Source organism: Musa acuminata, chromosome BXJ2-4, assembly GCF_036884655.1.
Source record: "Musa acuminata AAA Group cultivar baxijiao chromosome BXJ2-4, Cavendish_Baxijiao_AAA, whole genome shotgun sequence".
NCBI classification, from domain to species: domain Eukaryota; kingdom Viridiplantae; phylum Streptophyta; class Magnoliopsida; order Zingiberales; family Musaceae; genus Musa; species Musa acuminata.
Window position 1 is genome coordinate 41,957,127 of NC_088341.1, and position 25,057 is coordinate 41,982,183.

The window sequence follows — 25,057 nt, forward strand, 5'->3', positions numbered from 1 at the left end:
AAATTATCAAAAGAACATCCTCTTTTTCATAATCGATAGCTTTACTTTTATCCTTCAAATTACATCCCCTTGCTCTTGGGTCACCTAAATTAATTATATTTCCTCTCTTTTATTTTATTAGATTTATCGTCATTTTTATCCCTATGTAATCAATAATGATGATGGACTCTCTCCTGTCCATGATGATTATGGACGAGGATGATAAGGATCATTATTATCGGACTCCTCCCTTCTTCACATAAGAGCGACAAGAGCCATTTCCTTCCTCGTGTGAGATCGAGACAAGTTTAATGAAATGCACAAAGGTAATGACAAGTTTGACGAGATATAATGGAGGAGATGAGAGTCGGAAGTGACACTGAAATAATATAGAGTGGAGGCACTAAGGATGTATTGATTTCTTTACATAACAAGAGATGGAATTTTTTAAAGTTAAAGACATGTTATAAAAATTTCTCAAACATAAGGGCTGTTTTCACAAATTCATCTTATTTAATGTGGTAGAATACCTCTCCTTGCTTTTAGCTTTATATTATCTCTCATCTTAAATGTATATACAAAACATCACGTGAGCTATTTATTTATAAAATGATAAACTTAATACTTTAATCCAAATTATGATAGAGACTTCTATTATGACTAGACTTCTAAACTAAAATGCTATATGATCATAAAGTTTAATTTAATATTCAAACATCCATCCCTAAATTAAACTTTGTAAAAATACATTATGAAAAGCATCGAAGTTTATGCTGTCTCCTTCGATGTGTTGTGTGTACTACTTTCTAAAATTTTTATTCTAACTCATGCAATCCAAATTAGTCTTTCATGTGCTTTATCTATCGTATTGATCTTGATAAATTATAAAATTCTAAAACCAATAATGTCAAGTTTCTTAAACCGGTCTCCAAATACGAAATAAATTTGATCAACATAATCATTTGCATAGATTTCTAACCTTTTTATAGTAAAATATTAATTAGTCTTTATATGTGCTTCATAATGATAATCCTTATATCAACATTGGTAACATATTCTTCTGAATATTACTTGTATCTTCAATTTTTAATTTCACGCCAAGCACTTGTTCTAATTTATTTTCAGATATCTTCTTATTAGATTCGAGAGATCTACGAATTCTAATTAAGTTCCAAATTAAATTATAAAAATAATAATCATCGTAACCAAAATTTCAATCTGGTCATCAAGATTTGCGTGTCGTGTGCGTACACACGGTCCAATCGAAGACTTGGGACGGTGCTCCTATCCCTGGATAGACGTTACACGAGTCTTCTCTTGTTTCTTCCTCGCAATTTCTTTTAGATTACGGATGATGTTTCTTTTGTCGTCAAAGCGACCTTTGCCCGCAACCCATGGTGTTCACAACCGGAAGGATGTTTGGCAGCTCCTGTTTCCTGACCTCGCGGTAGATTCACATTGGCGGACAAATGATCCCCAATTTTATCCTCGGAAGTTTCGTGATTTATGCTTGCGTCGACATAAATGATTCTACTGTTGTTCTTAATCAGCTTCACAGGCGGTTGAGGGATTCCAAATGACGTTTTGGTCATCCACACCATCGTCATAACGCTGGCATCTTTTTCAACAGCAACACTGTCGTCAATGATGTTTTCGCGAGGTTGAGAATCCCGAGTTGGCTTAATTTTCATGTCAAAAGTCCGGGGCGGGGGTGGTAGCTCCTCTATAAATAGGTAGCTCGATCCTCCACTTGTGCCATCGTCTCATCTCCTCCTGCTCGCTACTAATTAAGCTTCTTCCAAGATGAAGTCCTCGGTTGTGTTCTTCTGCGTGATCGCGGCCCTGCTCCTCCTCCGCGCCCCGACATCGGTGGAAGCGGCGACGTGCAACCCAACGGAGCTGACGCCCTGCGCGGCGGCCATCTTCAACTCTTCGCCGCCCAGCAGTCTGTGCTGCTCCAAGCTCAAGTCTCAGGCGCCTTGCTTCTGTCAGTACCAGAAGAACCCCAGCTTGAGCAGATACATCAGCGGGGGACGGAAGGTGGCCGCAGCTTGTGCCGTACCAGTTCCAAGCTGCTGACTCCGCTCGTACCCTCCAAGGATCTTATATATGCCTACTATATCCATGCATCGTGGTCATGAATAAGAAACACCGTCAGCGGTCAGTGCCCGCGTGACACTCACCGTGATCGTCGATGTCCGCTATTTGTTTGTGTCGTTACTTCAGTCAAGATATATGGAGGCCGGCTTTATGAGTATACGCTCCTTCCGCTTTTACTCTTCTTCTTCTTCTTCTTCTTCTTGGTTGGAGCTTCAAACAGAAGTTGGCATACAAAGATGCACAAAACGATACATATAAGAAGTTAAATATCCATGAATTGTGATGACCAGATATTAAGACGAAACCGAGCGCCATACAAGAATTCATCCCATGATTAAAAGACACAGTCGTTAGTGTCATAAAAAGTAACCATACAACATTTACCCCTTTGACATCCGTCGGATCCAACTACTTTCTTTCTTGTATATTCTTTTATTCTATTTTTCTGTTTACTTTTTTCAACGGAGGTATCTCAACTACCATTTTTCATGTTTTTCATACAATTTTCGGCCCCCCCCCCCCCCCCCCCCTTTTTTTTTAATCCTAAGTCACTCAGAATCTTATGCAAAGACCCGTTAAAATGATGAAGGGCCGACAGAAGGTGAGTATCGTCGATCTAACCTTAGGCGATCGGTTTCATCCATTCTCGGGTTTTAATTTCGGTACGCATGATGTGTAACGAAAAATGAGAAATCTGGATGTTCAACACGACGCAGCTGCAGCCAGTTTTCCGCAGCTTGCAGGAGGGAGTTTGCCAGTGGCGACTCAGATCCTCCAGGAGTCCATACTGTGCTTTTGAACTTGTAGAATGCTAACCCGAAAACTGGCAGAGATATCCTGGGAACCCCCTGCGGATGGGTAACAGTTTGGCAAGCACCACCAGCATCTGCATGAAGAGCACAGGACACAGGAACAAGACATGTAAGCATACTTTTTAGCCGGAAAAATATGATACGCTTGAAATAGACTTAGCCTGGACAGTATATGTCAAATTAAACCATCTCATTTTCGAGGTTCCATCAATTCAAACATATATTATTACATGTAAAAATGTCCAATCATGTAGACTGGCAGCTACACCAAGCAAAAAAAAAAAAAAAACGCTGATGTGTTTTGTCATCAAATGCATTTGCACAACTTTGACTAAGCTTGTAATTATTCATGCTTCATATGTAACAAGTTACTGAGATTTGTTAAATAAAATTAAAAAAAATTCTATTCCCTTTCTAATTTGCTCATGAAACAGTAACAGAGATAAGCTGACAAATGCTGGGTAGGATGTTCCTAATTAAAAAGCCATGGAAATTGACGCGGAGAACAGCTTTAAAATTAAATATAGCAAAAAATATTTTCTTCTGCCAACTCCAGTTTGACAGCAGTAGTGATCAAGTTGAAAATTGTCCGCTCAATAAAAGAGGAAATGTAGATTCCTCAAAGTCCAAATTGGACGTTCGATTTCCTCTGTGATTAACATTAGGTTGTTATTGGATCAGATAAAATGTTGGATTCAAATGCAATAAACAGCCAATGAACCATACATATGATCCACAATATTTAGATTCGTTCTATTATTGGATTTATAGACATAATTTGGTATACATCCAGGGTCCACAAGTGACCCAATAAGCTTATTGTATAATTATGGGGATCCATACCCAAAACTATGGGAAAGATTTGAGTCCAGTTTTTGAGCTCCATTAACACCCTATCCAAGATGGCTTAAGAACTCTCAGGCAACGAAGCTACTTTGGCATGCTCATATGATATAAAGATAGAAACATTTATCCAAATAACTCTCACAATCGAGGTCCTCTTACAGCCTCACCGTGGTCCTCCTCAAGTCAAAACATAAATATAGAAAATTTAATAAAGATAAGCACAAGGAAAAAAGACTAAACTTCACCAGACCATAATTCCTATGAAGATTACCTCCTATACGTATATGTCATATTAAATCTCAGTAAAAATTAGAAGAGTAGACGTTGCCTTTAGCTGGTGTAGAAAGGGAATGGAAGGTCAGAAAGCAAGCATCCAGATCCTTTAGTGTTGGGCCTGTTGGTATCCGGTATATAGGATACCTGCAACACGTATGGATTTGAAAAGAAAAAGAGTTGGTATCATCTGTGACAGATATCACATAAGATATTGTCAGTGAATCTTACCATGCAACAGAAAACCAACTAGATGGCAAAAGATCACAACTTCTAAGAGTCTTTAGTGCTGGAAAGTTCCGAGCAAGATCTGAAATCTGAAAGGAATAAAACAATTCATCATCAGAAACAGGTTCAATACCCTAGCACAATATTTGGCTGTTATGATAACTTATGAAACATGCCTTGCCAGCCAAGGGTTCACGAGCGAATGGAGGATCCTGTTCAAGGAACTCAAAGATCAAGTAACCTTGAGAATTTCCAAAACAAATATCATTGCCTGAGGATAACTGTTGCTTGTGTCCTTGTTTCTCACTAGCATACGACTTGCTCAGACTCTGATTTGTCTGGTTTGAAATCCATGTGCTTGAATCCTTCAGGCCCTTCTTATTCCCATAGTCGCTGCTTCCATTACTACTCTTGTTACTACTAGAATCATGACAATCTCTATCATTCTCCTCGCTCAGTTGCCATTTAAGAAACAAGCAGTCAGTCATACACTCTCAAATAACTAACAATTTAAGAAACAAGCAGAATAACCATTAATTCCCACAAGTCTTCTAAAATTGATTCACCAAACAATATTTTCAACAAGCCATGATTTTCCATATCAAGGATATTGAAAGGCTCTCTAGTATTAAATTATCAATACAGAAATGATATCTGAAGTGCATGGAAACAAAAAATAATTAAAATGGTTGCCTTAGGATATGTTGTAATACACAGTTAGCAATAGACCTAAGTATCTTAGTGATGGTATTGTCAGACAAAGAAGAAAAAGATGGGGTTATCTTCTTCCAACATAAGAAATGCAAGGCCAAACAAAACATTAGGTATTACAATCAGGAGACTGTTTTAATGGGAAAATGGGAACTTTCCCCAGACAAGGAACAGACAATCTATGGAATATTTTAATTACTGCAATCAGCACAACATTTTTATGAAAAAGGTCTCTATGGATACTGAATGGAATTTATTGCAGATGTCCTCTTAACTTGATATAACTAAGTCATGAAAAGAAAAAACAAAAATTACAAGAAGGAGAAAAACACAAACTGAGTGTTTTGAGTTTGATAATTCGAACTAGCTACCAAACCTTCAAAAAATCATCAATGATTTGCTAAATGCAGTAGCGCTTCGAAAACAATGCCCAATTCAAATATGATCCACTATCCAAATTGGGACCAACAAGGTCCAATCCCGAGAATCCATCTACTGGAAAATCAGCCATGGGTTGGACTTACACCACGACTCTTGACCAATTCCTTCTTATACCAAGCCAATTTCTAAAAGATTCAAGATAGAGTAGCCATTTCCATGAAGTTACAGCATGGGTAAGTAATTTATAATTAATATCTAGTCTCCATGAGTGACATATGACTTACAGATGATATAAATGCTGTTTGACAAAACTGCAATTGTCTTCCTCATGGCCTCAAAACCAAAATAAATTCGCATTGATGCACACAAGACATTCGTTCAACCAATGATCAAACAAGTAATAAACTGCAGATATTTGAAAAAGAAATGACTTTCACATGGAGCAAACATTCAAACTAACTTCACAAAAGGCCAACTCCCAATATGTGGGCTCAAATATACATAAGTGAGAGACTAAATGAAAACTAGATTAGTTACACAAAAATAGATATTGTGAGGCTAAAACTACAATATCGCTACAGCTATGAATTAGAAGTTATCAGAATTCAGTGCCATGACAAATTTACATAAATGAACTTATATGAATTTGACATGCCCACTCTTTTAATAAGAAGAAATATGGCATTCAAGCTCATGTTATTCGTTTCATGTGACCAAATTTAATCTGAGGCTGGACATATTACCAAGAACAGACAAATAAGAACGTTCATAAGCTTTCAAGAACTATCATGGGTAAAAGAGAATCAAAATCAAATGCTCCAAACTATGTCAAGAATGAATACCAAGAATCAGCAGACGGCCTGTTCGATTGACCGTATAACTGAATCCCAGACAAGAAAGGAACGTAATACTGAACGACGCTGTGACATCCATTAAGAAGAAGAGGAACACCGATACCGTAAGCACTCGACTCCTTAAAGGACTCCCAGAGGTCCGACAGAGCAAAGTAAGGGCTAAACTCCACATCGCAAGTCCTCCGACCCCTCATCGTTGTCTGATATCCAAGCAACCGTAAGCAGAAGTTCCAAACGTGAAAAAACAACGGGGAAAAAGGAGGAAACGTTCTGAACCTTAGACAGGTATTGAGCCGGAACCGATGGGGTGGTGGACTCTAAGAACCGGTCCAAGTTACAGGGCTGAGCGACCTCCGTCGACGAAGGGGAAGGGGAAGCGGACGCGGCCAGGGGCTTCGAAGCCGGCTTCCCCAGTCCAACTCGGTCATCCTCCTTGGAAACAGGCGGAGGGGAAGGGGACTCTCTGGCGGCGGAGGATGCGACGCCGTTTTGGGACCTTCGCGGGCCCCGCTGGTGGCCGCGGCGGTTGTTCCGGCGTGGTTTGACGGTGGTGTAGAATCGATCCTCCCCGTGCGCACGCCCCCACCTCAAGTTCGTCTCGAACATCTGCACAAACCCGTCGACAGCCGGATCAAGGCGCCCCGATTCAGCCGTCAAGAACAGGTAAATTTACCGTGGCTTTGGTTGGGAAATCGGACGGAGGAGGAGTCGAGGAGACTTTATGACGGGAGGAAAGAGAATCACGATTAGGGTTGCAGATTGTTGTCGATGGATAGGAGGAATGCAGGGAAAGGAAGGGAAGGAGGAGGGTATTAACAGGGGATTAAGGGTTCATCAATTAATTAAACGGAGAGATGGAATGGTGATTAACCAATTAATGACGCCGCTTAAAAGAAGACGTCGTTACCAGTAGCGCACGTCAGCCGAGTTTTCCCTCCATCATTTATGGGGCTTTATGATCGGACGGACAAGAAGCGGAGTCGCGGTGCAAGAAGTGACGCGTGTCCGGACGAGATTGAATGGATTCAGCTCTAGGCCTGGATCGGCGCGTTGGTCCCTCGGGTCGGCGACGGCTTCATTATCAGTCGCAACGCGCCAAGACAATCGGCGCCGGCGCGACGTTGACATAATAAAAGGTCAATTAATTAGATAGGCGTTACATAATTATTTTTATTATTTTTTTAATATTATTAAAAAATAATATAACATCGAGCAAAAATACTATAGCTAGGTTGGTTCATCTCCAGTCCGTAAAAGGAAGACAAAAGAGATAGGTGGTTGGAATATTTCCAAGTATATTATGAAAATGTGGTACTCCTCCGAAAAACTCATCTTGAAATGAATAGGTAAAAAAAACGATGAATTTATACGAGAATATATAAATAAGGATATTTATGCATGAGCTTAAATTAACTTAGGTGAGCTCATAATTCGATATCACATCGTGATAATTTGATTTTTTTTTAATAAAATTAGGCACCAAGTGAATTTTAATTTTATATTTAATTATTTATTTTTGAGTTTTTTCTTACCTTATATGGTAGGCGTTGATCCAAATAGAATAAGTCATACATAACTGACTCTTCTGCTTTCGACAAGGTCATCCTCGGAAGACGCGTTACACAGGGCGTTCTACACTTTGTGGATGATTCCTGTAAGTTATCTCAAGCCAATCCGCAAGCAAGAACGGTCAAAGAGAAAAGGATGACATATGAGTGGAATAGATCCTTCCATGTTAAATCTTTGAATCGAAATAACAAGTTAAAAATGGTTTATATATTTCTTTGTTTTATGGTATTGGTTATAGAAACCCAGTGGCATTCATAGGGCTCGAGAAACCATCCTCGATCTCTCGTCCTTCTTGTTTCTTGGATCGAGAAAATTTTCTGATCAGATGCTTCTCGGCATGCATATATAATCATCTCGAGCCATATTATAGTAAATGAAAACCATCGAAAACAACAAGTGTTTACACAGCATGCTAACGGGGTGAAGAATTCATATACGCCTCGCGTTGCTCGCCGAGCTTAGTCTCACGGTGCAAGCAATCAGGGCGCGCAGTTCGTATCACTATGACATATGTGCTGATTAACTGCAGATCGATCAGAAGGGCTGCGGAGGACCAAACTGACACAGCAGCGATCCATTCTCTTGGTCAGCGTACAGAGGCAATGGTTCCACAACACCTTGTGTCATCTGCACATCTGCTGAGAAGCTTAGCTGTTAGAACAACCACGACGAGAAAGCATACAGATCACAGTTCTTCGATTTCTTAACGTACTGTGATTTAAAGGAACATCTCCATCAGACAATGCTTCGTACTCTTCCAAGTCATGCCAGTGTTCGTACGCTTCTCGAGCTAATTGCATCACCCAGGCCTGCGGGGAAGTTAAAAGAGGGACTGGGTTTGCATCGTGGAAAGGTACGAGGAGTCATCAAGCGACAGCTGATTAGAGCACTTACTCTGTCATCTCGATTGATGAGATCCTGTAAGCCGTATGTGTTATTTCCGGCGATAATGCTCACAACTTCGCAAACTGAGTTGAGGACGAGGTTGCAGTTGGGGCCTCGGTGCACGTAATGCTTGTCGCCCACGATGGAGGTCTTCGCGTGATTGGTGGTCACCTCCCACGCCCGATCTGTCATCCCTTGTCCCAGTATCTAACGCACAAGGAGAAGGCCGATAGCATCGCTGAACGTTCGCTAGCAACTTCAGATGCATCATGGGTGCATCCGACAACGGGTTCAAGCATAATTTACCTCTCGGAGGCGATCCGGGTCGACAGACAACAGCATCAAGAAGTCCTGGACCGTGTTGATTTTGTTGGCCGCAAGCTTGCTGTGGAACTTACCACCCTTGCCGATCTTCTCGAGCCGCCATACCGCGTCGTCCAGAGCTGGAGGATAATGCTTCTTGTACGCTGCACAAGAACAGTGCTCGTGCAATGTTAGGGTTTCTTTGTGCCAAATGCATGCTACCTTAGAGTGCTCAGCGAACTTACATTCTCCTCTGTGGTCTTTCACCTTGAAAGGCTCGGTCATGGCTTCTCTAATTCTTGGCCCATCGTAGCTACCCGGCACAACCCGAGCACCGATCCGGAACATCCCGCTCTTTCCCCAGCTTGAATTATCGGTGAAGATTAGCTCGGGTATGATCACAGCTCCATCCCTTAGCGTGACGTTGACATCTCCGACGACCAGTGGCCTCTTCCCGGTTCTTTCCTTCACTATTTTGTTTTGGAACTCGTCACTGGTCCAATCCTCCTGAACCCCGGAAGGGAAATCTCCCTCCAGGGCAGCTAGTTCGAGCTTGATAGGGAGTAGATGGCGCAACGCTGAGGCAGCTTCCACACCACTATTAGTGTCTACAACAAGAATCTGGAGAGGATTGTTCTCGATGTCTTCTATCTTGGTTCCGGTGAAGATGGGCTGTGACAGCGGCCTCTTGAAGATAAGTTTCAAGCTTGATTGATCTGTAGCTTCAATTTGCATTTGGATGGACCTGCAAAAGAGCAAATACTTCTTTAGGCTAACTTCATATGTGATCATCGTTCCCAAGCAGCTGCGAATTCTTTTACCTTGGAGGGCAGGAGTAGATTCTGTGCATCAGTGTTCCCACTTCCTCTTGCACCTAATAAGACATCCAATATCAATAAAGTACATGACTTGAGGGACAAATAAATTCAGATGCCACAACATACTCTAATCTTCTGATCTTTGATGATAGAAGCATACGAAAATGGTGGTCATCAGCTACTACATGCAATAATGAGCGTATCGAGCTGCAGATATTGCAGCTTTAAAATGGGACCTGGGAACAGATTCTTTTCTATTTTAAGAGTAATAAAGAAAGAAGACGACCGACGAGGGTTAATTAAGATTCCAAGTCAAACACTATGGGATGCTTCTGTGAGACATTAATGCTTTGTCAGAGATCTCTTCCTACCACTTTGCGAAGGAACGGCTCCAAGGCAAAAAATGCTTTCTGCAATTTGTTCGCCGTGACAGCTTCTTTTATCACCCTGTCAAAGAGAGAGAGAAAGATACAGGTCTCATCACCAGATAAACCCTGAATAGTCTTCAGTAATATAGGAACAAAATATGTATCTATGGATGCATCACAAAATAGCAGGTGACTAAACAGCTTGGTGTCGTTGTATGAATCTAAGATCTTCCTTGTCACGACTCCATCAAAGTATAGTCTAAAAAGCCTAAAATCATGTCATAATAGAGTAGTAATCTTTTCGGAAAGATGCAAAGAACTTCTTGCATAAGATCAATTGTTCCCATAATTAAAATACCAATCGATCAGTTTGGTGTATTTAGAATCGGTTCCTGACAGAAAAAGGAAATCATAAAATGATCATGGTAAGAGATGAACTGAAGAAAATTAGGGCTACAGACGTTGAGAACGAAGGGAGGCGCTTGATTCTTTTATCCGCCGACTGATCCGAATTCTCATCGGAGTCATCCCAGTGCCTCTTAGCCTCCATCTTTGTTCGTTTCAGGGAAGAAGGAACTGAAGAACAAGGTATATATATAAGAGAGAATTCTCGGTTGGTAGAAGAAAAGATATGGGAAGGACAGGATGTACAGGCTTGCAGGGACGACGAAGGACGGGGGAAGCAATCGAGAGGGAGACGAGGGGATTATAACGAGGGCCGCTATGGTCTTGTCTGGTTTACCATAGGAGAAGGTTCCGAGAAGGAGGTCGGAAGCTGGAAGGTTGGCTTGTGGAAGAAGACTCTGAGCCCTCGTTGTTCACTGATGTAGTTTCTTTGATGTGCACCCTCTCCAACGCCCGACTGTCGTCAACCTCTCGCACACAGCTGACGTCCCATCACCCTCATGTGCTCTTGCGACTGCGATCTGGTCCGTATCTAAATCAACAACGTAGGGTGATACTATTACAGGTTGATGTGGGAGTTTTCAGGATTTAATCGTTAAAACTGTTCTTGTGCAGGAATCAAATAGCAAAAATCCTTCTTGCTGACTTGTCGCAGGACTTGCCCAATTTATATATAGTTCATGACCGCATCATGGACAAACACATCATTCTCAGGAATGACAGCAACCTGTGAGGAGTTTCCCTTCTGTTCCTCCATGTTGAAAGTTCGAAGTCGAATATTGAAATGCCAAGACCAAGAAGATTCTACTGAGTCCCATTGATAAGAGGAATTCTACATGCATCAGTGTAGAAGCCTTTGCTTCTGAGACTTGGCATTTCGATGCAAGGTTGGGTTTTCCTTGCTGACGGAGAGAGAGGGCCATCAACCATGCAGTCTGTATCGAGTTTAAAGGTAGCAAGCTCTGCTGATCTTGAGAGCTCCAACCCATGTGGTTCATTCTACCATCGAGAACACTTAACCGAACGCATTAAAGATTGACTTCTACACCTACCGATCGTATTAAATTGCTACGACAGTGGGGGCCGACACAGAGGATCTAAGACAAACCGAAATTGACCGGTTCTAAGTTGCCAAGAGAAGTCACAGCTTTAAATGGTTAGATATTTATTAATAAATCAATTAACAATGAGTGGGTCAAACTAGTCATGATTAATGTATATTAAATTACATATCAATTTAATTCAAAAGCTTATGTCGATAGATAGATTCTGGGCTAGACTTACTTATAAGAGTCGGTAGGTGATGTATCTAACTTTGTCCGTAACCATAGCTTGATCAATGTTACGACTAACTTTGTTCCACCGTAAGCTTGATTTTGGTTATTAAGCTCATTCAAATCTTTTTGTTCGGGAACTTTAGGCTTTGATATCATGTTAGAAATCCATTAATAAATTTACTGTTGATGAGCGAGTCAAACTATGATTAATATATATTAAGTCAGATATCTGAGAATATACCGAACAAGGTTAGTTGCGGGGAAGCCTTCCGTGTCGTGAGGGCGCGGTAGACCTGAAGGACGCGGGAACACGTGGATAAAGACTTGACTGTTCGACATCCACGGAAGGTCTTGTGGACGTTCATGCATTATTCCCAGATCCTTGCTGGGTTCTCATACCCTCGTTATCAGAGGCTATTTTATTCTCAGATGACACCACCAAAAGGATCACCAACTCCATCCGCGTGGAGAGTGGGACTTCCTATGTAAGATTGACTTGAATGGTAACACAGAAGAGAAAGTCATGTTTCATGGTCTCCATCTAATTCTTCCCATAGACTGGAACCCAACCTTGCCTTGATTTGTACGTAGCTATAATCTGATACGTCCGTATGATATGGATATTTAACATAAATATAAGGTTTCCTTTATGTAATCTGCATCTGATTCTACTTTATTTTTTTCTTTTAAAAAATAAAAGACAAGGAATTGTTTCTGACCTTTGATTTCTTCGTTGACGGTTCAGATTTTTAACGACAGGATCGAGTGTAAAATCGAACCAAACATGAGTCGGATTTGGTTTGGCTCAGCCAATACGTTCACAAGCAAGTCGTCAGTTACATGGACTGTGGGCTTCTTATTTGGACTGTGCGTTCATTTGATAGCAAAACGATAGTACAAACACCCCACGACTGCACGTCAACTCGATCCAACATTTTCATGCACACGTACGTTAACCAACACGATTCATGCCCACCTCGCTCACGAACCACCGCCGCCGCCACCACGTCCGGCAACGACGGACATCACTCGATAGAATACGGTCACGAGCACCGTCGTTGGCAAGCTCAACGCGACCACCGCCACGCACGCCAAGCCCACACAGGGCCGAGAGCTCAGCAACCACCTCTGCACCATCCCCATGAGTTCACAAACATCTAATCGGTATCTCTCGTGGTATTGCTTCTCCCACCCCATCCACTCCGACGGCGCCTCGTACTTCTTCACGCCCACCTTCATCTCGTGAATCCTCTCACGGAGCACGGCCATGTTCTCGTCGACGATCCGACCGCTGAAGTCGTGGTCATTGGCGTCCTTGTCACAGGCAGCAACAAGCAACGCTGATCTCCGCTTCATGTGGAGTTTGGGTCCTTGCAGAGGAGAAGATCCAAAGGAGAACGCCGACGGAGCGGGGAAAGAGGAGAAGGCGGCCATTGCTTCTGATCCAAGGCAACAATATTATGCCTTCGAAGCAACTACAACAAGTCGGTGATGATGATCATGCTGGCGGTGGTGTGGGCGTTTATATAGATGGTTGAGTGACGAGGAAGCGTAAGAAGATGGATGGATCAAGCTATTGTTGCTTATCTCTTTCCATTCCTTTGTCACGTAGCTGTGGTTTGGGACACTGGTGCACGTCTGTTGCTGTAGTGCACCTAATACTAGAACATGGATGCTGGACTTCTTGGACTCGTTCAAGCCGCACGTTTCTGTTCTGGTGTCGTAAGGATAAGAAGACGACTTTGTCGTGCTTCCGGCGTGCTTTCGTCTGTTTGACCTGGTAATAATAGAAAAAGAGCTGCCTCTCTTTAGAGTGATGGTGAAAGATTCAAAGTCCAGAGCGAGGTGTGGTGCTGCGTCTAAGTTCTTTCTCAATTGCTTCTTGTTCGATTGAGAGAACTACTCCCAGTTAGCAAGCAAATCGATGATTACCAATCCGAAAGGGCTTTTATTACCAAAGAACGAGAAAGAAAAGAGGAAATCAATCAGGCATTCTCATGTCCATGTCCACCATCTTCCTCCAGTTTTATCCAGCTCTCTCAGCCGCATCTCCAAGGAAGAGCTCCACAAATTTTGCCTTCTTCTTTGGTGCAGCAATCTCTATCTAAAATAAGCAAGTGAAGTACGATCGGTAAGTATTAGGAGTCCTAATTAAATTCAAACTCTAATAGATTAGGATTTTGATTTAATTATGAATGGAAGTAAGACTAGTATTAGAGACTTAGTATTTGGTCCATGCTTTGGTATATTATTGATATCTGAGTATTAGTTCCTTCAAGGCATTATAAACTACTCTTTTGGCAATAGAGGCCCTTGTGTTGCTCTGTTTTCATACCAACTGAAGGAAGGCCACAGGCCAAAATGCAGACTCTCTCTTCATCCTCAAATTCTCTCAGTCCCAACACAAATCTTGATGTTGTACTTTTAATTCATGGACTTGCTTATTCTCCGAGTACAAGAAATCCAAATGGAACCAATAAATGACTACAAGCAACAGAGAAGAAAACTGGCTTCTCAGGCAACCTCTCTACTTCTGATGCTTGATGGACTGAAGAACTTGTGATAGTGTGCTCCTAAACCTGGGCACATCAAGCTTGACCTTTTGTTTGTTCAGGAATATGTTCCAGAATTCATTGAACCCTTGTTGCTTCTGAATCGAGATGGGATTCCTGAAAACTTCATGATCTCTGGGATACTGCTCCGCCAGGGAGCTCTCCTCCACTCGTATCTCGTACTCCACGTATCTTACTCCCATGTCAGGAGCTGGCTCACCAAAGATGTATCTGCATCCGTCCGCCAACCCGCAACAAGGAATGATCTGCACCACCGTTGCATTCGAAGGAAGGAAGACCATGTTTGCTAGCCCTGCTCCGTGAATCCCCATCAACACGTCCACCGAGTTTACCACCTGCGCGAAGCGAGAGATGTTCTTTGTTTCCTCCGGCCCGGCCGTGATCAGCTTGAACCCGAGTCCTTTCACCATCCGCATCACTTCTCTCTCGTTGACGAAAGACCGGGATCCTTTCCGGAGAATTAGCAGCAACCTCGGCTTCCTCCTCGACCGGAGGTCGATTTCCTTGCTATGCGCTCGCCTGAGTGAGAAGGACTTCCTCAGGAAACTTCTGAAGTCGCTCATGGAGATCCCGTCTGGAGACTTGGAGGAGTCGATGCCCAGAGCTCTGTGGCTGAAAAGACCCAGGTGTGCATGGGGAAAGCAGTGCACTCTGTCATCTGCGTCCAAGTTGATGGCCGGGTAGTGCGTGAGCTGCTTCAGTATTTGCTGGTACTTGTCCATGAACTGGTGATTGAAGTCGGTCACGACGAGCCGAACCTCCCCGTTGAATCGTCGCGAGGTCATAAACAGGGGGATGATCACGTCGGTGAAGTCATGGAAGTAGTTGCCGACGAATCCTCCGGTGGAGAAGAATACAGCGGGGACGCTGTGGTTCACCATGCAGCGAGGGGCTTGATCAGGCTCAGCTGCCACTGTCACGGTGAGCTCCTTGATGAGCTCCATCGTTGATTCCCACTTCCTCGGGTATGGTCTGATCTTCCATGTCGTGTTGTGTGTGGGAGCTCGATCTGTAGGCGGCGAAGCTAACATGACGAGGGATGATTTGCCAAGAACCCTAACGTCTCCATCCATCCAACACGTATCTGATCTTGGCGCCGTAAAATCACATACCACTCTGCTCTCCTTGGCCAAACTCTCTGCATTAAAATCCAAAGAACAGAATGTTGATGACTGACGAGTCATCGCTATTTTTCTACTTCATGTTTTCCAGTTCGATACTATGCATACATAAATCGATAAAGGTTTCACGATCAAAGGTAATCCGATGAGTTCTATAAGCCTCACCATAGCTCGAGTCATCACCACCGCCTTGCTTTTCTTCGTACTGTTGCTGCAGTGGCACAGTTTGATTGCCTGCAAAGGTAACCGTGCGAACTTATTCTTTAGTACTGCTGTAGTAGGGTCTCTTAGTTCCTGACGTACTGCCACACGTTATACAGTGAGAAGTTTGCACCCACCTGCCCTTGATTCATCCAGCTTCTTTTCTTCCATTGTTGAAGAAGGTGAAGTCGAAACTGCACCTGCAGGTTATGCACCAGAGAGTGACTTAATTGATATGTGGCCTATTGCAGGCACATGTATGATTGATTGTTCATGGAGCTAGCAAATACACCTACCTGCACTTGATTCCTTCCTTCCTTGGTTTTCTTTCAATGCCTGTGGAACCTTTGGTGCTGCTACATCTGCAATCCATGTATGCGTAGTTCTTTCTCAGATGGAGACATTATTGAACATACCTTATGATTTACTTTATTATTTCTCTAAAAGATTAATGAATGCAACCCTATCTCCATTGCAAAGATTAAAAAGAAATACAAGTTCTATATAATTCTACAAAATTTAGAATGAGATAAATACAAGCTGGCAGTTGACCACAGCCATCTCAGAGGCTCGTCAAACAAGAAAGATAAGCTTCATCATCTCCTGTTCTAAATCGACGTCTTAAAGCTGAAACTGGTTGTAGTCAACTATTACGTCTCTCCCATTTCATCAGTTGGCTACTCATCATTAAGATGACTTGGTCCAAGTTGCCAGCGGAGCCAAGCTATACATCCATCTTGATCTTAAATCATTAGCCACCCACAGGTCAACTTCTGCGAGCATTACGATCCAAGCTATCCACTGCCATCTCTACCTAAGAGGTCAAACTCGCATCGGGTGGCCAAATCCTTTGTGGAAGCCGAAGAAGTAGGCTAAAGTTTACCTCCCATTGACGGAAGAGTTGTCTTCTGGTTCAATTAAAGGCGTTCCAATTGTCCAAGCGTTGACCTTCCCATGCATGGAAGAGACTTTCGAATCAATCAAAGGTGGCACGAACTGTTGACTCTCAAATTCTATGTGCCACATCATACATTGTTATGGCCTCACTCGACACTGGGTGAGATGTATTTGGTCGAACACCTGGAGTTGCACCTTTCTATGTAGTACGTGGAGACCCTTCGAATGACTGAACCATATCTAAAAGAACATGCACAGGGTTGAGACCAAGTGATGGCTGTTACTCTCAGGGTTGAGAACCATGGAACATGCGCAATATACCTACTACCACGTTATCGCTTTCAGCTGGACTGTGGATTGATACACGAAAAAGACTCTTACCAGGAAAGACGATGATCACATGGATTTCACCAGTAGAACAATTGAAACCAGTGGAAATACTTATTGCATCAGTAATTTCTTGCCTTCTCCCTAAAAGAACACCTAAAGCATAAGAAAATCTTTTGTATCTTGTTGTTGCTGTGAATCCGGAATGATATAGTTTCTCTAGTTCAGTAAGTTTCTTTGTCTACTATCTCTTAGGGCAGTATCAGACAATTCAAATCAGCATAAGCTGTAGCTGAATCAACAAGTACAAATATCATGAAGAAAGCAGACAACAATGACTGACCTTGTCCTTCGGTGTTGGGTTCCTCCACCATGTGCAAAGATACATTCCTATAGCTCGATAGCTGTAGACTTACTGCAAAAGAGATAACCAGGTTTCGACAAATGGTGTAAGCAGCATACCATGAAGAAGAAAGAAACACCGGACAATTAACTCCTACAACTGGACTCACATGAAGCGATGGTGTTGGAAGTGGAGTCCATGAGACATGTAAGAATCGCGGTCACGATCACAAGGCATCCACAGAGGGCAGCGAGGCTGAGCCTCCTCGAGTTTTGATGGCTGAAGCTATCAGAGGACCTCATGTCTGGGTTCTTCTCCTAAAGCTTGCGATGAAGCTTTCAGACGCCTCTACCCGCTTTATATAGCTCGGTAGCGAAATGCTTCAAGACTTTGAGACCGTATTTTATGACCTTTCCCATGTAGTCCAATCCCTTGTGCATACTGTTGTTTTTGAAGCGGAAAGTTGCATGGATCAGTATTGCATATTGCCATTCCATGTTAAATCTGTAGCAAGAAAAGTATGTTCTACTGGTATTCAAAGACCACTAGTTCAGCATGCATATCCTTGGCTCGCAAGCTGATGCACATGCCCAGGTTTTTATGCTCCTCTGCGAAGACCTATTTCTTAAAGAAATAGGTACATAATTTTCGATAAAGACAATAGAGGTGGTACGAGATAAACATAAGAAAAATTAAGATGGCTGCGAACAACAAACAGTAAATAAGGAGAAATTGGAAAAGAGACTACCTTTTTCTTAAAGAAACACCGTGCGCTGGTAGTCTCAATATGCGCCGCCAATGGCGACGCCTACTGGATTGAATGCATGCAACGAAGAAGGAGTTGATGCAAAGGAAGGTATCAACTTTTAGGCATATTTGACCCCTTTTATTAATGAGCAAAGTGTGAGCTATCAAGATATGGAATGATGATCCTCTTAATAGCACCTAATTGAACCATATTTCCACTTCTCATCTCAGTATTATTTTCTTTAAATATTACTTTTCTAAGAAACTACTCATGCATGAATATAAATCCAACATATAAATTACTTACTTTTCGAAGTAATTTACAAAATCAATATATGAATATTTATCACTTCAAGATCTGATTTTCTGAGCATATAATCTTCCGTTCCCTATAGATATCTTATAACTTTATTTGTAGTTTTTTGGTATTACTTTTCTAGTATCTACCCATCATTACAACTAAAAAGCTTATATATGATTGTGTACATATTTGATCATATAATAAACTTTCAACTACGTATATATAAGAGATATACTTTGATTCATTTTAAGACATTTTTTGGACACTGGCGGCTTTGATTGAATCCTTCGTGTATCACTAGCTAAATAAAATTACAAACTAAATCTCTCTAAGACTTGATCAATATATCTTTTCTAAGACAGTTATAATAATCATTGAGATCTATCCCTAAATATCTTAATATCAATAACATAGACTACCTCATTCAAATCAATCATCTTAAAATTTTTACTAAGAAATATCTTGGTTTCATGTAATAAACCAATATCATTATTAGGAAGCAAAATATCATTCATAGGACTAATATAATAAACTTGTTTCTACTAACCTTTAGGTATATACTGATTAACAATATTTTTTTTTAATTTGAAGAAAGTAATGGTATCATATAATTAATATACCTTTTTTTGAATCATTTGAGTTTTTCTATATAGATTTTTTCATCTAGATTTTTATTCAAAAATATTAATTTCACATCCATCTAATATAATCCAAGATCATAATGATGTAATCTAAGATTATAATGAGCTACTAATATTATGATGATCCTCGGTAAGTTCTTTTTAAAAACTAAAAAAAAAGTTATTATAATGAGCTACTAATATTATGATGATCCTCAGTAAATTCTTTTTAGTTATAAGTCTGTCCTTATATCATTCGATATTATCCGTTGAATTATATTTTATCATAAAGACTCATTTACAATTATCTTTTTTATAGTTATTGGATAATTCAATGAGTTTATAAATACTATTATGATTCATCAATTTTAACTCTTCTTTCATTATATCATATCACTTTTAAAAATCACTATTTTCCATAGCTTATGAAAATGATCAAAGGTCCATTTTTTATCTCCATGTCATAATCTAATTCTTGTAGATATACTAATATTTTGAGTTTCTAATATATGATAAACTATTGATATTATCTATATTTTTCCTTTAGGTGAAATAATGATGTATCTAGTGTTTACTCAAAAATTATCTATGGATAACTGATATCATTCTTATAGAATAATATTGTTATATTTGTGTATACAATACTAAACTACAATGATATCCAAAGCAATATCATTTTATCTCATCACATAATTATTCGAAATAGATTCTCCTATGAAATTATCTAAATCTCCTAATTATATGTGTTATTATGAATATTATTTCATTAATATCATGAGTCTATATAACTTTGGCGATTACAAAACTAATACAATAATATAAAATACCAAGATCCTACAAATGATAAAATATTTATTGTATTTTATATTTAATAAGTCTACCATTCTAGGCTAATCAGATAAAACTTAGAGATATAAGTTACAAATAAAATTTATTAAGTATACTTCAATATAATTTATGTCGAAATAATTTAATAATAATAAAATAATAAAAATAATAATTATTAAATATTAACATGCATAAATAAAAACTCATATAATAATTATAATCATAATAAAATATAAAATTATATCTTTATGTGAAAATAAATATAATTTTATAATATTTAAGAATATACATATGAATAATTAAAAAATATGTAAAAATAATAATTAGAGTTTAATTATCACATATAAAAATATACCATATGAGAAAACTATAAAAAATACCATAATTTATATATTTTTATTTCACATAAAATTTTAAATTAGATCAATCAATCTTATTTAATTTGATAAGCTTAAAATTGAGCTAAACATTAACTCAATTAACTAAGTCAAAAAATAAAAAATAATCAAATCAAAATTGATCAAAAATTTAATTTTTTTTATATTTGATCAAAATTAAATCCAATCAAACAATCAAAATATAATCATGATCATATTCAATCACAATTAAAAAAATAAAATATTGATCAATTTTATAATTAAGGATATAAATTAAAAATTCTCAATTTATTAGGAATAAAACTGTAATTTTACTGATAGACTATAAGTAAAATTATATAATTTCTGAAGGGCAGAACTGTCAAAGAAATATGAAACGAAATTAGTGAGATATGTAAGGGTAAAACTGTAACTTTGAAAATCGAATCCCTAATTCCAGCGGCCGTCGCCTGCGTGGCCGCTGCGATACGCGGCCAACGAGGCGCGCGGCTGCCGCGTGCATGGCCGCCGCCTGCGTGGCCATCGCAGTGCGCGGGCGCCGCTTACTTGGCCACCGCAGTGCGTGGCCGCCGCCGCCACCGAGGTGCGCGGCCGCCTGCTGCTGCCGCCGTGCGCACGCGCTTCTCGGCGCAGCCGCCCGCGGCCAGCAGATGCCGCCGTAGCGGCCGCGGCGCTGCAGCAGTTGGCAGCGATGTTGCACAGTCACTGCCGTTGTCGTAGGACTAGCGATCCAGATCGCGACCCTAAATGATACTATCCTCAACAACAAACTTTTAAAAAGAATCTCCAAGTCACGAATCATAGGAGCATCGTACATAAAAAATAATAAATCTAAAGTATTTTGATTTAAAAACACTCAGTATTAATATCAATCCATCATAAAAATCATAATAAAAATTTTAATATCAGAATTGAAATCAAATAATAATATATTAGATTTATGATACATATTTTTCGATATCATTTAGATAAAATTTTATTTGATCTATTAAAGTATTATTATCAATTCAAACTTACAGTAATATTGATCTACAATAAAAACTAGATTTACCTTCTCTTCTTTTCTCGTCTTCTCATATGATCACCGTGGAGAACCACATGTATATCATCATGTATTTAGTCCCTAAAAGATTCTCTATATTTATAAATAAAAATAGAGGATCTAGAATAAATAATTAGGTGAGTCCTTTCCATCAAAATCATCTCTAAAAAATCTATCATAATTAACTAATTTTTAATAATCAAAATTAGAATCTAATTAAAATTATAATATATCTCACGTAATTAGATACAGTCATATATTCTAACACTAATACCTTACTAACATAAATGACAGGTGGCACCGTTGTGATTGTTAACAAGGCCGCATGATAAAATTCCACCAACAACTACGTGGGATCCAGACCTGGTCCTCGTCGAGATTCCAAATGCCTGCCGTGGAGCTACATTTGTTCCTGTCTTTGGGAGCCAAATTGACGGATCACTGGTTCCCATTGTAACGTGACTTGGTTCGGCGCCACCTTTTGGCTCGGCTCGCTGTCAAATTGATCAGCTCGAAATTAACATTATTAGAAGAAGTTGTACTAAACTAATACGTGCAGCGTCAGAACTATTATCTAAGGAGTTGCCAGGAAGCACAAGAAAACTTGCGCTCCATTATTGAGGAGCAGCGATTTGACTCCCTCTCCAACTCCAATCTTCCCCAAACGATGGCAAGTTGCAGGATCTGAAGCCCAGAGAGACTGCGGAGATGGCGAAGCAGAAGAGTCCGAGCCGGGTGGAACCCCAGAAGCTTAGGTCGGCGCTTCTTGGGGGATGCTTCCTGTTGTCGATGATCCTTCTTGTGGTGTACACCAGCTACGTTGTTTCTTTCTCCAACCGTGAGTTCCTTTGGTCTCTGCACTTCTGATGTATCAGTGGTTTTGTCGTTGAGTTCTCTTTCTCAGTCTTATTTGGTTCCGCAGTGAGTTTCTGGCGTTCGAATCGAGCTGCTGCTCCTGTTCCCAAGGCGGAAGCAAAGATCGCAAGTACTCATCAAGCAGGTAAAAGCCCATTTTCTGAGATTTCCTTAACTCTGGAATAGTTTTTGAAGACATCATAAGAGTGCTGGAAGAAGGAAGCATTCCTAGACATACGAGCTGAAGATCTATGTACATAGTGATAGAATAGAGGGCGCAAGACGACCTGTTTGCATTCAGATTCATTAATCCATTCCTTCAATTTGATATATGCACATAATTATCAGTCGATTGGTTAAAGAATTTACTTGTAATAAAATCATCTTAGAAAAGGGGGGAAATTGGTGGACACCTCCAAGCAATTCAATAATAAGGATCGGAAGGTAGAAGAATACCCAAAGATGACATCAGATGAGAAGAGGCAAAGGAAGAAAGAGCGAGATTAGAGAGGAAATTTTTCTTAAAGTAAGACAAGAAAGAGAAAGGGAGGAGAAAGAAGAGTATCTGACATAAAAAACGAAGATCTCTTTCTCTGAGATGAACAACGTGCCTGCTTGTGTTTATTTTGTTTCTTTTAATTTCTGAAGATCCCGTTCTTCCTTTCTATCTGAATGCACTGACAAGAAGCTGGAGTCAAGCAGCAGCAACCCAGTCTGATATTAGGCTCATTTCCATTTGTTCTTCATGATTTCTAAAGTTCAAGCATATTAGAAAGGGAGATGAACAAGAGAGGACCGTGACTCCTCGATGATTCCGATATTTTAGTGAACAGACCACAGGTTAGATACAAGAGATCACAGGTTGAGATTCTTGGAATTAGTAACATATTGAGAGAGGATCAGTAACCTATTAATTCTTTGCCGAATAGTCAGAATCACCATCATTTAATGAGCATTAGCTTAAATGTCTTAGGATCAAAGGTTCACTCTGTATCTTGGATTTATAAATACTTATTTTGGGCCTCCTAGCTTAAGTTGTTCATAGATGAACAAGAAACAGAAATGTAATAATAAAGGGACAAATTATAGCATTTATCTAACCAATTGGCAACAAAAAGAGAGGAGCGTTTCCATATCCACAACTCTTCTGTCGCAAATTTTTGGTTAACTATACATCGAACAAGCAAGGACATCTTTTATCTAAGGGTTCATTTTAATAATCATTGCACTTATGTGATACATACCTCAGGACACAGACACTTGATATTTTATGTTGACTGCTTTACTCTACACTATTTCCTGGATAATGATGAAAATCCTATTGCTGGTGGTCATTGTTGTTCCTTTTTTTAAAATTTGTTATACGCATGTTAATTCTATTAATATTAGTTTTTTATTATTTTTATTTTTCTCTAAGAATTTTATTTTTGTAATTGTAAGGCATTATGCTTCTTTTCATAAAGCTAAATTGGCTATTCCCTAAATATAGGTTATGTTTCAATTCTAAACAGTCATCATTATATTGGAACCTGAAAAATAGAAACTGAGGTTAAGCATGTTTCATTAAAATTTAAAAGCTTATCATTTTTGTGCAGATGTGAGCTACCAAAAGGAGAAACTACCAAGCAATCCTTTCTGTGATTTTTCAAACAGAAGAAATGACTATTGTGAGATGGAGGGTGACATTAGGATCCATGGAAACTCTTCCTCCATCTTCTTTGTTGCTTCCTCAAATGTGAATGCTACAAAATTACAAGAATCATGGAAGTTAAAGCCTCATCCTCGAAAGGGAGATGCCAGAGCTATGGCTCGTGTCACGGAAATGTCAGTGAAAACTTTGTCTACTCGTGATGCTCCTAAATGTGCTGTGCATAGCTCAGTTCCAGCAATAGTCTTCTCAACTGGTGGTTACATGGGGAACTTCTTCCATGACTTCACTGATATACTTATCACTATCTTTACAACATCACAACAATTCAACGGAGAAGTTCAGTTTCTGATAAGTGAGATTCTTCCATGGTGGAATGAGAAGTACCAAAAGATACTCAAATCTCTCACTAATTATGAAATAATTGACTTTAACCAGGACCAGGTAGTTCGATGCTATCCTCATGTTATCGTGGGTCTTAAGTTTCACAAGGAGATGAGCATTGACCCCTCAAAATCGCCTTATGGTCTTACAATGGTTGATTTCGGACGATTTATCAGGAAGTCTTTTGCACTGGAGAGGGACATGGCAATTAAACTAGGACCAGATCAAGGTAAGAAGCCTAGAATTCTAATTATTGCAAGGAAGTGGACGAGGAGATTTGCTAATGTTGATGAAATAGTCAGAAATGCGGAAGAGATGGGCTTCGAAGCTGTTGTTGCAGAGGCAAAGCTTAACTTGATTGAATTTGCACACATAGTTAATTCGTGCGACGTGATGCTGGGAGTTCATGGTGCTGGGCTAACTAATCTTGTCTTCCTTCCAACCAATGCAGTAGTAATCCAAGTTGTTCCTTTGGGCGGATTGGAGGGCATAAGTTGGATCGACTTTGGACTGGCTACCATAAGCATGAAGATGCATTATATGCAGTATACTATAAGTCTAGACGAGAGCACACTGACAGAGCAGTTTGCTAGAGGCGATCCGGTGCTTTCTGATCAGAAGGAAGCTTACAAGAAACATGGGTGGGATCGAATGATCGACTTATACTTTGCCAAACAAGGAGTGAAGCTTGATATGGGGAGGTTCAGCAGTACCTTACTACATGCCCTTGAGCTTCTTCGTCAAGAGTAGATAGATGAATCGGTTCGAGGCTCTCTTTGCCTTGATTAATTAATTTGTGAACTTTGTATTTTTCTTTATATATTTACATAAACATGAAGTTTCTTCAGTATTTTCACAGAAAAAAAAGAATATATAAATGCCAGTGATTGCCCAACCGATTGCTCTTGCTCTAGAACAAGTTTTCTTGGATGATTAAACAAGCATGAAACCCCTTCATTAATCACAGGATAAATGAATATGTTT

The 25,057-nt window shown here is 39.9% G+C and overlaps 5 protein-coding genes across 7 annotated transcripts; 1 reads left to right on the forward strand and 4 right to left on the reverse strand.

Moving 5' to 3' along the window:
* Nucleotides 1–2,337: 2,337 nt before the first annotated feature.
* Nucleotides 2,338–7,043, reverse strand: LOC135585389 (uncharacterized). Of its 2 annotated transcripts, XM_065106129.1 has the most exons (7): nt 6,858–7,043; nt 6,461–6,790; nt 6,173–6,384; nt 4,415–4,691; nt 4,242–4,327; nt 4,066–4,157; nt 2,338–2,965 (listed from the first exon to the last, which is right to left on the reverse strand). In XM_065106129.1, exons 2-7 carry the CDS (start codon nt 6,788–6,790, stop codon nt 2,733–2,735), a joined length of 1,230 nt encoding a protein of 409 aa, XP_064962201.1. In that variant the 5' UTR covers nt 6,858–7,043; the 3' UTR covers nt 2,338–2,732. The 2 variants fall into 2 exon arrangements, with proteins under 2 accessions (XP_064962201.1, XP_064962202.1); XM_065106130.1 differs by having other exon boundaries at nt 2,827–2,965; nt 4,009–4,157; nt 6,461–7,037.
* A 926-nt stretch (nt 7,044–7,969) lies between these two features.
* LOC103983454 (protein SAR DEFICIENT 1) lies at nt 7,970–10,791 on the reverse strand. 2 transcript variants are annotated; one of them, XM_018824960.2, is made up of 8 exons: nt 10,589–10,791; nt 10,131–10,206; nt 9,763–9,815; nt 9,187–9,686; nt 8,945–9,105; nt 8,648–8,845; nt 8,466–8,562; nt 7,970–8,391 (listed from the first exon to the last, which is right to left on the reverse strand). In XM_018824960.2, exons 1-8 carry the CDS (start codon nt 10,675–10,677, stop codon nt 8,288–8,290), a joined length of 1,278 nt encoding a protein of 425 aa, XP_018680505.2. In that variant the 5' UTR covers nt 10,678–10,791; the 3' UTR covers nt 7,970–8,287. The 2 variants fall into 2 exon arrangements, with proteins under 2 accessions (XP_018680505.2, XP_018680506.2); XM_018824961.2 differs by having other exon boundaries at nt 7,971–8,388.
* A 1,999-nt stretch (nt 10,792–12,790) lies between these two features.
* On the reverse strand, nt 12,791–13,243 carry LOC103982829 (uncharacterized). The gene has a single exon (XM_009399872.3). The coding sequence runs from the start codon at nt 13,241–13,243 to the stop codon at nt 12,791–12,793; it is 453 nt and encodes a 150-aa protein (XP_009398147.2).
* Nucleotides 13,244–14,198: 955 nt separating this feature from the next.
* Nucleotides 14,199–17,583, reverse strand: LOC135609219 (beta-1,2-xylosyltransferase XYXT1-like). Its single transcript, XM_065102323.1, has 6 exons — nt 17,441–17,583; nt 17,272–17,343; nt 16,001–16,066; nt 15,842–15,904; nt 15,669–15,737; nt 14,199–15,520 (listed from the first exon to the last, which is right to left on the reverse strand). The coding sequence occupies exons 1-6, from the start codon at nt 17,571–17,573 to the stop codon at nt 14,337–14,339; spliced, it is 1,587 nt and encodes a 528-aa protein (XP_064958395.1). The 5' UTR covers nt 17,574–17,583; the 3' UTR covers nt 14,199–14,336.
* Nucleotides 17,584–21,754: 4,171 nt separating this feature from the next.
* On the forward strand, nt 21,755–24,968 carry LOC135610975 (alpha-1,3-arabinosyltransferase XAT2-like). Its single transcript, XM_065106131.1, has 3 exons — nt 21,755–22,024; nt 22,109–22,186; nt 23,637–24,968. The coding sequence occupies exons 1-3, from the start codon at nt 21,895–21,897 to the stop codon at nt 24,821–24,823; spliced, it is 1,395 nt and encodes a 464-aa protein (XP_064962203.1). The 5' UTR covers nt 21,755–21,894; the 3' UTR covers nt 24,824–24,968.
* Nucleotides 24,969–25,057: the final 89 nt, after the last annotated feature.

Bases quoted from the DNA above. Each gene is read 5' to 3' on its own strand.
- LOC103983454 (XM_018824960.2), bottom strand. From the start codon at position 10,677: ATGGAGGCTAAGAGGCACTGGGATGACTCCGATGAGAATTCGGATCAG. The intron at 10,207-10,588 runs GTCTGTAGCCCT...TCTCTTTGACAG, and splicing joins CGCCTCCCTTCGTTCTCAAC to GGTGATAAAAGAAGCTGTCA. The intron at 9,687-9,762 runs GTAAAAGAATTC...GCTCTTTTGCAG, and splicing joins ATCTACTCCTGCCCTCCAAG to GTCCATCCAAATGCAAATTG.
- LOC103982829 (XM_009399872.3), bottom strand. From the start codon at position 13,243: ATGGCCGCCTTCTCCTCTTTCCCCGCTCCGTCGGCGTTCTCCTTTGGA.
- LOC135609219 (XM_065102323.1), bottom strand. From the start codon at position 17,573: ATGAGGTCCTCTGATAGCTTCAGCCATCAAAACTCGAGGAGGCTCAGC. The intron at 16,067-17,271 runs GTCAGTCATTGT...CATGGATTGCAG, and splicing joins ACCCAACACCGAAGGACAAG to ATGTAGCAGCACCAAAGGTT. The intron at 15,521-15,668 runs GTGAGGCTTATA...ATTTTAATGCAG, and splicing joins TGGTGATGACTCGAGCTATG to AGAGTTTGGCCAAGGAGAGC.
- LOC135585389 (XM_065106129.1), bottom strand. From the start codon at position 6,790: ATGTTCGAGACGAACTTGAGGTGGGGGCGTGCGCACGGGGAGGATCGA. The intron at 4,158-4,241 runs GTAAGATTCACT...TACGTGTTGCAG, and splicing joins AGTTGGTTTTCTGTTGCATG to GTATCCTATATACCGGATAC. The intron at 2,966-4,065 runs GCAACGTCTACT...CTCTTCATGCAG, and splicing joins CCTTTCTACACCAGCTAAAG to ATGCTGGTGGTGCTTGCCAA.
- LOC135610975 (XM_065106131.1), top strand. From the start codon at position 21,895: ATGGCGAAGCAGAAGAGTCCGAGCCGGGTGGAACCCCAGAAGCTTAGG. The intron at 22,025-22,108 runs GTGAGTTCCTTT...TTGGTTCCGCAG, and splicing joins CGTTGTTTCTTTCTCCAACC to TGAGTTTCTGGCGTTCGAAT. The intron at 22,187-23,636 runs GTAAAAGCCCAT...ATTTTTGTGCAG, and splicing joins CGCAAGTACTCATCAAGCAG to ATGTGAGCTACCAAAAGGAG.